The sequence below is a fragment of the Onychostruthus taczanowskii genome, unplaced genomic scaffold (assembly GCF_017590055.1).
Source record: "Onychostruthus taczanowskii isolate IOZ18803 unplaced genomic scaffold, ASM1759005v1 scaffold2, whole genome shotgun sequence".
In the NCBI taxonomy this organism is placed as follows: Eukaryota; Metazoa; Chordata; class Aves; order Passeriformes; family Passeridae; genus Onychostruthus; species Onychostruthus taczanowskii.
The window spans coordinates 27,405,782-27,423,718 of NW_024499239.1; the positions used below are offsets into that span (position 1 = coordinate 27,405,782).

The following is a 17,937-nucleotide window of genomic DNA, read 5'->3' on the forward strand; positions in this document are numbered from 1 at the left end:
CTTTACTGCATGCTTTAGAAAGTCACAAGATCACTAGTTATAAGACCTTTTAAGGATTTATTGATTAATAAAACACTGTTAAAAAAGATATTTATGTTTTTTACTTAATCCTTAAATATTTAGGATTTTTTATGGACTTATGCTGCAGTGCAACCTTTCTTAGTTAATTATGTTATGATACATAAACTTACAGTACTGTATTCTAAACTTGTTTACCTTTGTAACTACTTTTATTTTTTCTATATCCTAAATTCTAAAACTCTAAACTTTCCTCTTTTTACCTTAACATGTCTCTGCTTTAAACTATAAATCCACATTCTCGCTTGTAGTACTTAAGTTTGGAAGACTTTTCCAAGGTCTCAGATCAAATCTTGCATTTAATTCTAGGTTTGGCTTACAGGCCCAAAGTTCTGAGAATTCCCTGCATTTTGGATTCCAACATCCCATGAAATCAGGGTGACAAACAGCAGAGGAATTCTGTATGCACACAATTTTACTTGAGCACAGGACAGGCAGAAATCCATGGAAAACAGTGACATGCCTAGAGCCCCTCACCAGGAGCCACAGTAAAAATCCCTTGTGACAAATCATTCTTCTCTGAAGATATTCCTGGTGTTTTTCAACCCCAGTTTTCCATACAAGCTACGTAAAGGCAAGGAAACACCATCCACCTCAGCCCTCTGCTTGTGGCTGTCTGGAAAAACTTGTATTTCTATCTACATTACTGCCAGAAGAGCCTGCAATTGCATCATGGCTCTTCCTTTCTACGGAAAACAAAAAACTCAAGAGGAATCTTTTAACACAGGAAGGCTTTCAAAAGATGCCTCTCAGAAATGCAGCACATCCCATTAATGATTTGTTTGTCCAGAATGTGTCCCCTTCTCATGCACATCATGCCACAGAGTGAACAATATTCTTACATCTCTGCCTGGGGAGTTTTTCCTGTCAAAGATGGTTTGATTACACCTTATGATCATTTTTTGGATGCGATGAGATGATCTGGATATGTCAAGAAGTTGAAGTCTACAGTAAATATCTGGTACAAGGCTGGTAAAAAACTGTGGCAGCCTTGCCTTCAAAAACTCCTGGAGCTTCTCATTCCCTGCTGATAGGGCTAATCCACTCTGGTTTACGTTCTTCCCACTCCAATTTTCCCCAAGAGCTTGATTTTATCTTGGGTTTTAGGAATAAAGTGAAATTGATGTGGCAAAATAGAGAGAACAGGAGGAAAGGGAGGAGGATAAACACATTGCAGTGGTAGGAGTGAGAGAGAGGAGATCTGTGAACAAATGGAGGAAGGTGAGTTGAAAAGTAAGGGATGAGGAGAAAATTGAAGAAAGTAAGGGAAAGAATGAAAAAAAAAAGGGGGGGAGAAATAAATTATAAAAACAGAGAAGAAACAATCACAAGGAAAATGAGTGGGACTGGTAAAGACAGAAGAGAATTGCAGACACTGCCTGGGACATGGCCATTCCAAGGAGATTCCCAGACAAGAATGGTGGGGCCCAACGTCCTATAAGAAACAAAGGCTTCCAGCAAAGGAAACTTTGGCAGTTCCAGCATCCCTTTGTTCTCAGGTCCCTGGATTTCTGAGGCCACAAGCACTTGCAGCAGGTCCAGGCTGCACAGACCTTGCGTCAGCACAATCAGCTCGGCTTTCATAATCTGATTGAGCTCTGTAAGCAGATAACAAACTCACAGGACAAGCAAAGCCCTGCTAAAACCCAGCCACTACTTGGCCCACAGGAGAAGTGAGCCTGACTATGTTTTTGTTAACCATTATATTCTTCACTGCCCCACAGGGAGCAGAGCAGGAAGGCACAAGTTCTGTGTGCTGTAACCACGAAGGAAAGTCTTTCCTGGAGGTGCCATCCCATTCATCAGACAGCAGGTAAGTTCAATCACATCAGGATTTCTTATTTCTCCTGTTATTTCCTTGCTTTTCAAGTTCAAGAAGCATTTGGACAACACCCTCAGACACAAGGTGTGACTTTGGGGGTTTTCCTGTGCAGGCCCAGGAGCTGAACTTGATGATCCTCCTAATTCAGGATACTCTGATTCTTGGGGGTGCTGAACCATCAGAGGAAGAAGAGGAGGCAAAGCTGTGGTAGGCAAGAAGCAAAAGGAGAAACAACAGCAGGTCCTACCTTGAGAGTCAGAATATGGTCAGAATAAATGAGTGAAAAAGATGCTTAAAATGTATGTTTTAATGAACATGAGCAGCAAACACATCCTGTGTAAGAAGCTATGGAAAAGCTTCACTAGGACACCTCATTTAAGGTAGATTTCCAACTAAGCAGGAGCAAAATTATGCTGTCTGGAGTTGGAATTATCCAGGCTTTCCCTCTCCAGATGGGGAAAGCACTGTCATTCCTATGGGACCACCCCTGGGGTCACTGGGAACAGGCAGTTGTAATATCTGAAAACCCATACTCCTCCAATCATTTCAACATTTCAGCAGCAGGATTCCTGAGAGAGTAGAAATGGGCTTTCCCTCAAAGATCCTGGGGAAAGGTAACAACAAGAATGACCTGAAAGATTCCGCTGATTTTCTAGTTAACCCTTCAAAATCTCCCTGCATCCAAATCAGAGCTCCATGTCCAGCAAGGAGAGCTACACCACAGAGAGTCCAGCCAACCTTTGCTTTTCTATTATCACACACCTGATACAAGCAGGGAGAAAAAGCAAAGGAGAGACTGCATCATTACCACTGGCAATCTCACATCCCAGCAGGATGACCTGAACATGTCTCACTCTGAAGTTCCCCTGAGGTGGGACAGCATAAGTGGCACTGGAAGCCTGACTGAAAAAAAACTGAAGTAAAAAACAGAGATCTCAAGTAACCATTCATTCTAAACATTCTTCCTTCCCTCATTCTGAAGGCTTATATACAATCCTCCAGGGAATTCACAGAATCATGGAATGGTTTGGGTGGGAAGGGACCTTAAAGGCCATCCAGTTCCATCCCCTGCCATGGACAGGGTCACCTTCCATGATGCCAGGGTGCTCCAAGCCCCATCCAACCTGGCCTCAGACACTTCCAGGGATCCAGGGGCAGGCACAGCTTCTCTGGAAAATCCATTCCAGGGCCTCACTGCCCCCACAGGGAACAATACCTTCCCAATATCCCATCCATCCCTGCCCTCTGTCAATGGGAAGCCATTCCCCCTTATCCTGTCAGTCCATCCTTGGTCCAAAGTCCCTCTCCAGCCCTCCTGGAGCCCCTTCAAGCACTGGAAGATGCTGGAAGGTCTTCCTGGAGCCTTCTCTATGCTGAACAACCCCAGCTCCCTGGGTCTGCAAGACAGAAGGGGTTAAAGGTAAGAAATTAAAACAAGTTAATTGAATGTCCACAGTCCTAAAACAGTTTCACTTCAGCTTCCATCTTCTGTCTTCTTTCTGACCAGCTCTGGGGCATCCCACAACCAGGGTCTGTGCAGGGAACGTGGATTCCAGCAGGGATGTCACCCCTCTGTTACCTACAAGCTTCCTCCTCCACAAGTTTATTTACTACCTACGTGCTCCTCCACCACAGGAAAAAGCAGTTTCTTAGGAAGAACAAAGCTAAATAAAGAAGTTTCTCCGCACTGAAGGAGGTCAGGAAAGCACATCCCCATCCACACTCCTTCCTGTCAGCTCCGGTGACGATGCCCAGCATTGTCTTTTGCTCACTTGGCTTAAAAACTGCCGTGACTTAATCCCTGTCCAGTAAAAAGCCCTGATGGAGATAGGGCTGTGCTGTTCCCAGGCCAGACATCTGTCAGTGCAATAGAGGCAGGGAGGGAGCGGTGACTCTCGGTGGCCCTTTGGTCCTGCTTTCCATGATAACTGCAAGGCAAGGCACTGGAGCTTAATTGGGGATGGCAGGAAGCCCAGCACGGGGTGGGGGTGTGGAGGATGAAAAACGCTGTCATTCTTTGGCTGCATCCCTCCCCGAGAAGCTGTTGCAGCACACAGGAGAAAGCTGACAGATAACAAGGCCATTAATTAGCTGATTGTTAAAGGGAGGGTTCCTGGGAAGCAGCTCTTTCGGGACCACATCCTTGCTGAAAAGCTGAAGTAAAAGCAGGTACTTCTCCTAAATCAGGCTGGTGATGGACTGTGATTTTCCAGCTGCATTTAACCTGTCCAGCTCACCACTTCCCACTTCTCACTAATACCTGGGAATCGGCTTCAAACACCTCCCTGGAAAGGGAAATAAGAACTTACCAGGGACAGAGGAACAGCTCTGAGATAAATTGTCCCTGTTCCCATTTTCTGAGGAGTCATACACACACAGACCCCAAAGGTGCAGACATTACCCTCAGAGGTCCCACTCTGGTCATTTTCCTGAGAATCATGCAAATGTAGTATAAGCAAGAAGAGACAAAATCCTCTCCCAGCCCCAGGATTCCCCCAGTTATCCTAGAAGGAATGGAGAGGAAGGTTGGAAGATGACAAATACATGATGTGGGCATCACACCCTGGGGAACCTCCCTGTGCTGGTGCCTTTCCTTTTGGAGACTGACCAAATGGAGTGACAATGACCCTGAGCAGTGCCAGCCCCACACAGCACACGATCTAAGAAGGACAATCCTAAAAGTCCTGCCCTGTCTCATGGTGCTTCCCTTGGCAATGCATGGCTGGGAATCCAGGTGGACTTGTCTCTTCTTGACAGGCCCAGGATTCCCCCAGTTATCCTAGAAGGAATGGAGAGGAAGGTTGGAAGATGACAAATACATGATGTGGGCATCACACCCTGGGGAACCTCCCTGTGCTGGTGCCTTTCCTTTTGGAGACTGACCAAATGGAGTGACAATGACCCTGAGCAGTGCCAGCCCCACACAGCACACGATCTAAGAAGGACAATCCTAAAAGTCCTGCCCTGTCTCATGGTGCTTCCCTTGGCAATGCATGGCTGGGAATCCAGGTGGACTGGAGACCTTCCTTGAAGGCACTGGTCTCCTTCCACAAAGAGAATTCAGGTCACATCAATCTCATGACAAATCCTGACTGACCCCAGTGCAGGGCAACAGCCTCACCCAAGGAACTTTCTGCTGGAGAAATAAAGAGCTGAGCAGTCTTCAAGCAGTCTGACTGCTCCACTTCCTCGTAACCAAATAAAGGCTCCTGTGAGACATCCCTACAGCTATTAAAAATTCAGGCTACTGCAAACAAAAATGCAGCAAAACTTGTATTGAGGTAGAAGAAGCCAGCCAAAAAAGATTGGATAAGTGCCTGGAAAAAGCCTAAGGACTTTCCAGATGAATTAGCGAGGCAAAGCTCTGGAGGTACAGAGGTGCTTTGCCTTTCACTCCAGGAAAACTCAGCAGAGAAAGACCTTGCCTTGCTAAAATGCAGTTTCAGAGACTCCACATGCCCCAGTGAAACTCAAGGGAGACCCCTTGCACTTTGAATTCCCTAGAATCTGGTGTCCAGATGACAAGATAACTGGGGCTAGAGAGACCCAGCTGGAGGAGAAGAGCTGGAGGCACAGGCTGGAGCCACAGCAGCAGCTGCAGGCAAAGCCAGGCAGGGTGTGAGTGCGTGGAGAGCGAGCAGCTGTGCAGGGAGGGCAGGCCTTTGGAAGGGTGACAAATTTAGCCCTGCTCATTCAGGGATACATTTTCCACTGCTCATGCCAGTCCTACATCCCTGATTAGGCTTTGCATCCATCATGGGTTGCTGGCTGTTTTGTGGGGGGGTCTTTCTTTTTGGCTCAGGACAGGGTGTGTCACCTTTGCTATCTCAGCCTCCTCTGAAGGGGTGAGATGACATGATGGTGAGACTGCTAATAAAAATTTGAGAAAGGCCTGAGAGCTCCTATGAGACAAGGGAAAACCCTGACCTCAGGATTTAGTGATCTGTAAGATGACTTTTTATCCTGGACAACTCCAAAATGCTTTAACAAAACCAATCATAAAACCTGCCTTCCAAAAAAAAAAAACCAGAGACGCAGAACTGAAAATTCTTGCTGCTCCTCCCCAGCATTCATTTCATCACCAGTTAAAGCAACAGAACTTTGACCAAAAAAAAAAAAATTAGTAACATCTCATGAACAAGCAAAAAGCCCCTCACAGAATAACAGAATAGTTTGGATTGGAAGGTACATTGAGGATTGTATTGTTCCAACTGCCTGCCATGGACAGGGACATCTTCCATTAAACCAAATTGATCCAAGCCCTGTCCAACCTGGCCAGAAACACCTCCGCCACACTCAGCATGTGTGGAACACCCTCTGCACTTTACGCCAGAGGAAAATGTCCCCAAAGCCACACACCTGCTCCTGGCTGCCCCCACTCCAGGGCACTTGTTTTTCCTACAGCCATTTTAACTGGGAATTTTTACGAGATCACATAGCTTGCCTGAATTCCCACTTTTCCTAGGCAGAGCAGGGAATAAACCACAGCCAAATGCCTTCAATCACTACAGATCCTCCAGCCTGGCACCCCAAGGAAGCTGGGACAAGCAGCTCCACAAAACCTTGAGCTGCTCCTGCAAGAAATTCCAGCAGGCTTTGGAGGAAGGCAGAAAAAGCCCCTCCCAGCAAGAGCAATTAAGGGGCTGGCTGATGTCCCCTGCTTGGCTCCAGATGTCCCTTAAGTATTTTTTATCACCACGAGTGGCTGCAGACATTTTTACAAGCCATAAATGTGAAAGCCTTTTCTGTCTCCTAGCGATAAAGATATCCTGTGGCAATGATAAGCTAATTAGGTGTTGTGTAAAGAAGATTAACTTTTAATGTGCTGTTCTCTCATGTCACTGGTTGCCCCTTTCTCTCCCCTTTAAAAGAAAGGGTAGATTTACCAAATTAATCATTTCTAAAACACTGGTACCTTGTTATGACCTTTATCTTACTGGGTTTATCTCAAAGCTAAGTGGCTCTCATCTCTGTATTCCCTTCTCATTTTGGAGTCTGCCCTCCCTTTGCTGGAGATTTTCCTATCATCTTCCAGACAGGACGATCACCAAGCCCTGCACACAGTTTGGCACCGTTCCATTTACATAAATAATGCTGCTCACTGCAGTATTTGATCACCAAGCCCCGCACAGTTTGGCACCATTCCATTTACATAAATAATGCTGCTCACTGCAGTATTTTCATTTACTCCTTCTAGCCCCAGTTGCTGTTAATCTTCCTCCACACACATCTCATCTGTCTTTTTTTCCTGCCTGGAAAAAGTCTCATTCATTTTTTTAATCTGGTAGCATGAAAAATTGTTCAGGTGAATTATATCCACCTGCATTTGTCCAAGACATTGTCCACAGGTTGACAAATCCTTCCCAAAACGAGATTTCTTTTAAATTCCTACTACTCCTCTCTGAAACTGAAATGATTTTGTGCCATCCCATCACTGATTCCAGTTCAGAAACACAGGACAGTGCCAAAAATCTTTTCAAAAAAAAAAGTCCCTTTTTCTGCTCCCCACCCAATTCTTCATAATTCTTTACAGGCTACAGTGACTTTTCTAATGCTCCCAGACATATTTTTAAACAAAGTATGCAAGAGTAACCTGAATCTAGTGAGTGTTCAGCCAAGAGTCAAATACTAAAGTTTGCTGTCAGATGAAAATCTGAAGGTTTTAGGCACTGTTACAGCCTGATGAAAATATTCATGTTTTGTTCCATTTTCTACAACCCACTGAGAGATCACATTACCTGCAGGGCCAGACAGTCTGCACTGACCCCTCTAAATGTACTTCACAAACAGCATTAAAAAAATGTGGGGAATAATTATAATTAACTTTGGCAAGCAAAAGAGTTTAAATAACCTTCATCTGAAGTCCATGCTGGTCTGAATCTCCCAGAAAAGAGATTCCTTTCCTTCTGATGCAAAAAAAACCTTTAAATTCCTACAAAACTGCACTGACTTTGGCACACCACACAGCATTTCGTAGTATTTATAACCAATAAAAAGTCACAGGGATACAATATTTAGCTGGCTGTTGCTAAGGTTTTGCCTTCTACTTGGTTTAGCAACTTGATCCTTCCACTATTCTTTTAATCAAGTACTGGATTAATTACAGGATGTCCCCAGCAAATTACTGGGTCTTCCCCAGAAATAGTTGCTGGAAGTGATTAAACAGATTACAAAAATTGAAAGATTGTTCTTCCTCACCACAGAGAGTTAATCCCACAACAGAGACAAATGGGGTACAGTGAAGCAGGTGAGAGAAAACTTAGCATTGATTTTTTTTTTTTTCCCAAATAAATTAAAGACATGACTGTTTTTCTACCTTTGTCCTGGAATGTTCTAACTGCCAAGGGGTCTCAGTGTTCCAGTCAAATCTACCACTTGACAAAGCAGCTGGACACCAACCTCGTTGTATAAATCACTGAATTCTTCAACCACATCTTTCGGGATCCTCTGCCCGCTGTTGGTGAGGTGATAAGCCACCCCATTCTTGGAGTAAAGGCTGATCCGCCCAACGCTCCTCTCGCTGTCAGTGGTCTCTTCCAGCAAACCATTGTCTTCTGCTAGATGATAGACTGGGTTTCCATGTGAACCATGAATCCACGTAGCTCCCAGCTCAAAAGTGGCATGCCCTGCAGGAGAGGAAGCCAAGCAAACTGGTTATGGAAGCCTGTTTTCCTGGAAGCTTCTCACGCTCAGCCGTGAATAAAACGTGCAAAAGCAGAATTGCCCAAGGACAGCTCATGTTTGAACATCCCTTAAGGGAGTTTTCTCTGTTAGACACAATGCCAGCATTCTTCCAGCTGGTCCTTTGGGATACAGGTTTGGGTATTGCCAGAAAGATGGGATGTTGTAATAAAGATCCCTCACAGTGAAACACCTCTGATACTTAAGGAGAAATTCAGCCCTTCTCAGTTCCCAGCTCTCACCAGGGTTGTTGCCAGCAGGGAGATGCAGGAAATGTGGATTGCAACATTGGCCAGAATACTGAACCTTGTACTGTGACTAAAAATGGTTGTTATTTACAAATACACCTCAGATTAACTGCAATAAAACATGCACTTCCATTCCCCAAATGAGTACATAGGCTGTATTTTATTACTTATGCCTTTGGAGGTTTATGTATCAGGTTCTTTAGAAAGAGGCATTGTCAGGCTAAACATCAAAAGCATTTTGTTTTCGTCACCTGTACTCTCTGCTTGAAAAACACAAAGAGTTTGGTCAGCCCCACTCTCCCCTTACAACTATCAGGATTTGCACCAGGGCTTTGTCCCCCCCAAATCCAGCACTGCCAGACTGGGCTGAGAGCACAGGGGGATGCTCAGCAGCTGAAAGGAGATGCTAAAAATAAGCTTGGGTCACGTATCCCCCCATATTCTGACAGATTCTCAGAAGGCCAAAGCTAGTTTAAAGTCTGACAGAGCTGGGCATCTCCCAGCACCCCTGCAGCAGTGTGGGAATGCCTGATTAAGCAGGATAATTAATAGGATCCTGCTTGATGAAGAAAGGATGGTGCAGTTCCCAGCTATCGTTTGCTGTTTAACATGTAAATGTATGCTCAGACAGAGGCACTGCAGCACTGAGCTGTGCTGCAGTCAGGTTTAAAGAGTGAAAGCTCCAAGGAATGCTGCTCCCTGGCTGAGCCCCTGCCTCGGAGGGAAGCTCCACGGATCTCATTTTCCAAGCAGCCCCGTTGTCAGTGAGAGCTGACTGCTCTTCAAAACCTGCACTACAGCAGGAGGCTTGTACACCACAGCACCTGCTGCAGAGAGCAGCACCAACACACAGACCCCAATAGTTCAGGTGACACCGACTCCAACACAGCCCAGAGCACCCAGCCAGGTGGAAATGACTGAACACTGGCACCCAAAGGTACAGAGCTCATCAATACTGCAAGAGGCAGCCCCCTGGTTAATGCAATCCTCCTGCAACTCAGGCCGTGCCAAGCAGCAGCAGGAATGCTGCCTCCTGCTCTAGGGCAGGAGCTTGGTCTCTGCTGCACAGCAATCCTGCTGAGACACCTGATTTTTCCAAGAAAACAATTTGCCAGCAGCTCCTGCTGCTGCCTTAGTGCTTGGTGACAGTGATGATGTGTTCCAAGTTCTCCTGTTGAGCTGTGTGGAACACAATCAAATACCAACAAATTAAAAGCTCATTCTTGCCTGTAATATTCATGCTCACTATCATCACTACTAGATAAGCCAGGTCTTAGCAGGTGTAAGTTAAATGATTAGTTATTGAAAAGTGTAAAATTAAATAAAATTCTTTTAAACAGAGACAGCCAATTTACTTTCAGGGCCTTAAAGGATTTTTCAGTTCAAAATTTATCTGTTTGGAATGAATCATGCCATACAACAACCAAAAAAAAAAAAAAAAAAAAAAAAAAAAAAAAAAACAAATAGGGCCTTAAAGGATTTTTGGTTCAAAATTAATCTATTTGGAATGAATCATGCCATACAATAATCAAAAAAAAAAAAAAAAAAAAGCAAAGAAACACACAGATTGTACATCAAGCCTCCTGGACAGGGATAACTTTGACACTTCCCTTTGCAGCCCTGGCCATTTCTTGGGTAATTGTGAAACAGCTGCAGTGGATACAGATGTTATAGGTCATGTGCAGGAAACACACAGTGCACAAAGACACAAACCCTCTGCCTCACCTGTGCTAGAACCAAGCCTCTGAATATCCAAATTATTCCCCTGGGCTGAGAAGCAACTATCTGTGCACTTGAGGGAAAATACTGTCCCCTACAAGACATGGCTCAGTGAGGTAGAAGGATTCAGATATAACCCTGAGAAGGTGGCACAATGTCACAGAATGGTTTGGGGTTTGGAAGGGACCTTAAAGATCAGCTTGTTCCCACCCCCTGCCATGGGCAGGGACAGCTTCCACTACCCCAGGTTCCTGCAAGCCCCATCCAACCTGGCCTTGGACATTTCCAGGGATCCAGGGGCAGCCACAGCTTCTCTGGGCACCCTGTGCCAGGGCCTCCCCACCCTCACAGGGAGGAATTTCTTCCGAATTAGTAGTTCTGCTGAAATTTAAATCAGATCTTTAGTCAAGTGTGCAGACAGGGGAGAGGCCAGAGCCAGAACATGGATCCACCTTGGCAGAGAACTGCAGCCCACACCCACACAGGGCAACCTTGAGAGCTGGCGGATAAGAAGATAAGAGAAAGATAAGAAAAGACAGTTTGGAGTTTTAAAAAATTAACAAAAGACTAAGACTTTGGATGTCAGCCTCTGCTCTGCAACTAACAGTTACATCTACAAACTCTGAAATTGCCTCCAGACTGAAACATCTGCTCTCCTCTACTGTTAATTAAGAGGTGTCAATGAGGAGGAGGTGGATTCCCAGCAAAGGCAAAGATGCGAGTTACTGGTGAAGGCGGGCAAAGATAAGAGAATCAGCCTCAGTACTAAAAACACCAGAACTATTTCACAGGTGCTCTGGGAGAATGATCTGTGGCTCCCCAAAGATTTCATCTCGTTCACACTTCCCTCCTCTCACAGGCATCGTCCAGGATATTTTTAATACAACGGATTGTGTATAAAGGACACACTTCCCATCCTAACCTCTATGCCAAGTCTCAGCAGAATGTAAAGTGCCCTACTCAAACCCCTAGAGATTAGATTTTTCTGACTGCCTTTCCATTGGTTTCCCTTCTGCAAGTTTACAGGAGGCTGCTGTTTATTCACTGTGGTGAGTTTATCAAGTGAAACACAGTGAGTGATTTAAGCACCTAAGAAATAAAAAGAAAGGGCAGCAAGAGGCCAGAGGTAATCTCCAGAGTGAGGTCAGAAACAGAATTAGTTAATTGAAATCAGGAAAGCAATTCAGGAAAAGCAGAGAGCTTTATGCCTCCTGCAGTGAAGAGACAGGCAATGTCCTTCGGGATACCAAGAAAAGCTTCAGTGACTCCTGTGCTACAAAGGACAATGTTTGTTCCAGGAGTTTTGCCTGTAGATATTTTTAAATTGACCTGGCATTCAAATATTCAGAGTCTGCACCTTTATTACACACTGAGAAAGGAGGCTGCAGAGGTAGGAAAGCTGAAAATCAGGATAAAGGGATACATTGAAGATGTTTTTCCAGCAGTCTGATTCCCAGTGGGTAGTGCCCCACACAGCAAATTAGTTCTAGGGAAATGAATGGGGCTGTTTGTGAAGCAGAACAGCTCAGGGTTTCCCCTTTCCAAGGGCTCTAAGCCCTGAGAAACAACCCATCAACAGCCTGGAGATTTACTGGCTGCTCCTGGGAAAGAGTCAAGCTGGAAAACCTGGGTGGAAACAGTCTGCGTACAGTCACTCAATCACAAACCTGTTACACAGAGCTCTTCATGTGCAAGAGAAAACAATCACCCAAATCCTTTATTTCATGGAAACACAGGTTGGGAGCAGCCCTGGGTCGCAAGTGAAGCACCAGACAGCACAGAATCACTCACCCACCCCAAGAGGTACCCAAGGATTTAAATATTTACTCTCCTGACACAGCCACACCTCAAACCATTTTGATAACACACATAACTCCATTTCCAAGGTTCATTTGACGTCATGCCACACAAACCCCACCAGCAGCCCTCTGTAGGCACTGATGCCATTTCCAGATGCCTCACTGTCCCTTCATGGTCACCAGAAGCTGATGCCTTAAACAGCTGGAACAGAGGCTAACAGAGTTAAGGGGAATATAAGGATATTTATTGAACGGCCACACCCTGGCACTACCAGAGCCACGGTGTTGGCTCTGCCCGGATGGCTCCAAGATGCAAGCAAAAAGAGGGCTTAGTCACAAGAACTCACATTTTTATAAATTTTGGTCCATTAGCATATCGGAGCTAATTGTCCAATTACAGCCCCAGCCCATGAAGTCCCATCCTTCATATTTTTCTCTCTTCAGTCCACGTTGTTTACGCTCTTGGGCCTGAGATTTGGATCTGGCTTTGGGTCTCCCAGCTAGACAAGGCATTGTCGTGTCTCCCTACTCCGTGAAGAGAGCTCACCATCCCCTTACACGAAACCCACACCCACACACCAAAGCAGCCCAAAAATCAGAAGAACAAAGGCAAAAAAAACAGAAAGCTGAAGCCCAAGGCGGCTCACTCTCACCGAGTTGGACGCTCTGCACGCGGCCCCCGATGCGGTCGGTCGCCTCGAGGACTGTTACATCCGTGAATCCGCTTTCCAGGAGCGCCTTGGCTGCCGACAGGCCCGCGAGCCCAGCACCGATCACGACTATTCGAGGCTGTCGCTTTCTCCGTAGGCCACTACTAAGAGGATCATCCGTGCTGTCTGCAGATATTTCACAACTTTGCATGCCGTCCAAGCTCTCTTTCTAAGGAACCTGTAGGAGGAAGCACACAGGTGTGTTCAGGGAGCTCAGACACAGCTTATCCTCTGCAGTTAGAAGGATCAAAAATGAAGAAGTCCGGCGGGAAAAAAAAACTCGGTGAGTTAGACCCAGCCTTCAACATGGGATGCACAGAAAGGATAACTGAGGTCAAGCTGGGATGCAAAACAACTTTTTAGCCTGGAGCACCAAGAACTTCAGAAATCTCCACCCTTTCATGCCATGTAGACTATTTCCAAACAAGTCAAAGGACTTTCAAACGCCCATCTTTTTATATAACCTCCAAAAGTGGTAATTTTGTGGTGAAGACTTTTAGAAGAAAGAGAACCACGTCCCCACTGCTGACAAGCTCCACAACCCAGCAATGAAGCTCCACTTTGCCACTGTGGCAACCACAAAGCCTAAATTTCAGATCCTCTAAGTAGGGGAGGAGGTAAGGAGGATTTAGCTCAAAGCAAGGACACTGGATCTCAAGCCAGCCATTACAGAAACGGGACAGACAGGGAAATGTTTCAAGTGATGTTAAGTCAACAAGGGCCACTCCAAATTTTCACAAAATGCAGTCCCTGGAGCCAACCCTGTCCTGCCACATCAGGCTCAGCCTCAGGCTTAGATGAGAGGTTCAAACCCACACCAGTCCTGACTAGTCCAAATCTACCCGAATCTCCACCTATCAATACATTCAACTGCTCCTCCAAGCGGGACCTTGTTTTCCTTGGCAAACTCCTAGCAGACACCTTTTTACTGCTATCTACCCTTACTTCTCAGGTCCCATCACATCATTTCAGTAGGTGGGACCATGGCCTGAGCCCATGGGTAAGGTTCAGCCCTGAGCAGGGATGACCAGTGCAGGATGTCTTTATTCACAAAAGCCAGTGTGCACTTACCTGGTTCTGGGTGGTTCACACCCGCCCTCAGGAGCACGAAGAACAGGGTGCAGAGATTCCTACCCCTTCAGACCCGAGCTGACATGAGTCCCAACTTGTAAAGGATAAACACACAGCCCAGGATTTATCAGCCCTGGAATCAGCTGATGCCCAGTAATTTGGATAAAGCACAAACACAATTCCTTGCCTCCCTCTCCTCCCTCCCCAAACAGAGATATCCAAGGAGCTCATAGTGTGCTGCCTCTACCTGTTGCCAAGCTGCTGGATATCCATTCTGAGTTCTTCCTCAATTCTCCCAACATCTGGCCACTGACAAAGATTCCTACTCCTCTCTTCCATCACCAGAAGGGTCGACTTAAAACACTGCTGGCCTACTGCAGTATATGATCACAGGAACTAATGAAGCAGTTTCATTTGGAGAGTCCCTTTTTCTCCATGATTTTAGAGAATTTATGTATGTTGACCAAGCAATATCCACTCTCTGTAAGGGAGCTGACACCAGACTACAGTCAGCAGGGATTCAGGCAGTGGTATGAAGAGGAGAGTGGTCCCACTGGAGCTCTGACAACTCTTTTGAAAATGTTTGCTTTCAACTGAAACAGCTTCAGCTCAATCCACCCTTCTGTGGACTCACCTGCAAGAGGGATTTGCACAGTGTGTGCAAACTCTGATTCTGCCACTGCAGCTTGTCCCAGCTGGCCCTGCATCAGCTCCAACTGCCACTGCAGCAACTTCCAACGGCCACAGCCCAACAGAAGGTAGATCACAGAATTCTGATGGATGGGACCTTCCAGCTCATCCCATTCCCACCCCTGCCATGGGCAGGGACAGCTTCCACTCCCCCAGGTTACTCCAAGTCCCATCCAACCTGGCCTTGGACATTTCCAGGGATCCAGGGGCAGGCCACAGCTTCACTGGGCAACCTGTGCCAGGGCCTCCCCACCCTCACAGGGAAGAATTTCATCCTAATGTCCCATCTAAAGCCCTCTCTAGTTTAAAACTGCTCCCTCCTTGTCCTATCACTGTCTGCCTCTGTAAAAAGTCTCTGTCTTTTTTGTAAGCCCCCCTTAGGCCCTGGAAGGGGTTCTGAGCTCACCCTGGAGCCTTCCCTTCTCCAGGGGAACATTCCCAGCTCCCCCAGCCTGGCTCCAGAGCAGAGGGGCTCCAGCCCTTGGAGCATCTCTGTGGCCTCCTCTGGACTCACTCCAGCAGCCCCAGGTCTTTCTGTTGTTGGGGATCCCAGCACTGCAGGTGGGGTCTCACTAGGGCAGAACAAAAGGGGAGAATTGCCTCACACAGACATTCTACAGCCCTCTCCCCTTCTCGTTCTCCTGATAACACTTTGATCCATGTATTTTCATTGCCATAGTAAAGGAACATCTTTTCTGTCATCTATAGTCAGTAGAAATTGAAGGGTTTTAGCTCAGTTCTTTAAGCACAGCTTTCCTCATCCGGGCTTTGGCAAGCTTCTGTGAGTTGTTCACATGAAAGCTGCAAGAAAATGTTTTCCCCCGTTTCAGCATTTTAATACTGGATAATGTGACCTGTCCAGACAGATGAGAAAATAGCAGGGTATTTTGTGTGATTTGGAAACCACCCTTAATTAGCCAACAACCTGTACCATATGATCAGCAGGGAAAGGCAATTAAAATTTACCAAAAGCTTGAGCTTTCCAACCAGGATCCACATTCCACAGTGGAATGAACAGGTGGAAAAATATAGAAAGCCCCCACTACACTTTATTTCTGTATTTCAATTATTCCCTCTGGTAGGCTCATGAGTGAGACAAGCACATAAAACAGAATTCCCAGAATGACCAGGTTGGAAGAGACCTTCAAGATCATCCAGTCCAACCCTGCCCCATCCCCTCAACTAAACCCTGGCACCCAGTGCCACATCCAGGCTTTGTTAAACACACCCAGGGATGGCGACTGCACCACCTCCCCGGGCAGCCATTCCAGAACTTTATCACTCTTTCTGTGAAAAACTTTTTCCTGATATCCAGCCTGTATTTCCCTTGGTACAGCTTGAGATTGTGTCCTCTTTTTCTGTCACCCATTGTGTGCAGTGCTCTCCCTTCAGCACTTGCCAATCCATCAGTCAGGACTCTCGAGCCAGTGGATATTACCAGGTCCTCTGACACAAAGTTTGGCTTTTTACTTCTTCTTGAATGCCAAAAAGGCTTGTTTCTCTTTTATTTTGTTTTTTTTTTTTTCTTTTCTCTTTTAATCACAGGGTAAGAAGTGTGTTGGCTGTTGTACTGTGAATCTCTCTCAGACTGTAATTTTACTTGGTGTCCATCTAAGAGCAAGGGTAGCACTAAATCACAGCTTCACTCAAAGTAAAATTCCCCTGCTTTGTCTTGCTTACAGCATTTTGTGACACAGCCAAGAGGCAGGATATTACCAGGTCCTCTGACACAAAGTTTGGCTTTTTACTTCTTCTTGAATGCTAAAAAGGCTTGTTTCTCTTTTATTTTTTTTTTCTTTTCTCTTTTAATCACAGGGTAAGAAGTGTGTTGGCTGTTGTACTGTGAATCTCTCTCAGACTGTAATTTTACTTGGTGTCCATCTAAGAGCAAGGGTAGCACTAAATCACAGCTTCACTCAAAGTAAAATTCCCCTGCTTTGTCTTGCTTAGAGCATTTTGTGACACAGCCAAGAGGCACTGGTTACCCACAAGAAGAAAATATCCAAATACACATCTTCCTTTTGTCTAAAAGATACAGCTTTGATCCTCTTAGCTCTTTTAAGTGCCTCACTCAGGATATTTTAATCACTTCTACTTCCAGACTTGCCCCCTTCTCTCAGTCTCTATCACCATTCTGTCCCTGACTTCTTAAGAGAAATTACCTTCCATTCATCCCCTCTCACTCCTGTCTATTTCCTTCTATCAAAAAAACCCAAATGAACACCTTTAAAAAAAACCTCTAAAACCAACCCCTCCCAAAAAAAAAAAAAAAAAAAAAAAATCCTGCACCAAAGTTTTCCAGCAGACAAATCTTTGCAAAAACATATTTTCTAAGATGGGCATCATTCTACCAAGCCAGAATCTTGGGTTTCCATTCCTGGCATTTGTACCCACTACAAGTTCAGTGGGGTGACAACTTCTTCTTTTTTTTTTTTTCCCCCCATTATTTTGCCAGCAAAACCTTGCAGGCCACAAGGAAGAAGCCAGAGAATTAAGGCAGTTCACAACTGCCCTCCTTAATACAACAATACTCTGTGACCAGGCAATTCTTCTAGGACCCCTCAGAAAAAGGTCGCTGAGGCTCCAACTATTTAAAAATAGAAAACCAAAATAAACAAAAGCATTTCTCAAGGAAATCTGCTATTCTTAGCTCACCCAACTTCTCCTGTGGCAGTATTGTTGTAGCCCTGGTGACACAAAGACTCGGGCAAGGCAATGCTCTGAAAATGAGGTTTGTGTGCTTGAAGGCTTGGCTGAAGGCTGGTCGGGATTTGGGGGTTTGTTTGGGGTTTTCCACCAGGACCGGTTAATCTTTAAAAAGTGACCTTCCTTCAGACTCTGTATCACACAGCAGGTTGCCATTTACCCATGAGCTGGGACTGCTGGCACTCCCAGAAGAAATTCCCGATTATCCCAGAGGGACCCATCTCAGCCCTGTCACTACTGCAGGTTTCAGCTGGCATTTGCTGCCCACAGCCTTTGAGGGAATGGGGAGGAGGAGAGATCCATCCTGCTGACCCCTGGCATTCCTGTCTCAGGATGGCTGAGCTGGAAGGGAGCTTACAGACAATTTTGAAAGGTCACCTGACCTTTCTGAGTGCTCTTAAATTGTGTTGAAT

General features: G+C 45.6%; 1 protein-coding gene across 1 annotated transcript in view; it reads right to left on the reverse strand.

The window, feature by feature from the left end:
- SMOX (spermine oxidase) overlaps positions 1-17,937 on the reverse strand; it is a 53,235-nt gene that overhangs the window by 12,447 nt on the left and 22,851 nt on the right. The window contains exons 2-3 of the mRNA XM_041403168.1: positions 13,001-13,235; positions 8,300-8,526 (exon numbers count right to left, since the gene is read on the reverse strand). Of these exons, the coding sequence (XP_041259102.1) occupies positions 8,300-8,526; positions 13,001-13,208 (435 nt within the window). The 5' untranslated portion in view covers positions 13,209-13,235. The remainder of the gene's footprint in view (positions 1-8,299; positions 8,527-13,000; positions 13,236-17,937) is intronic.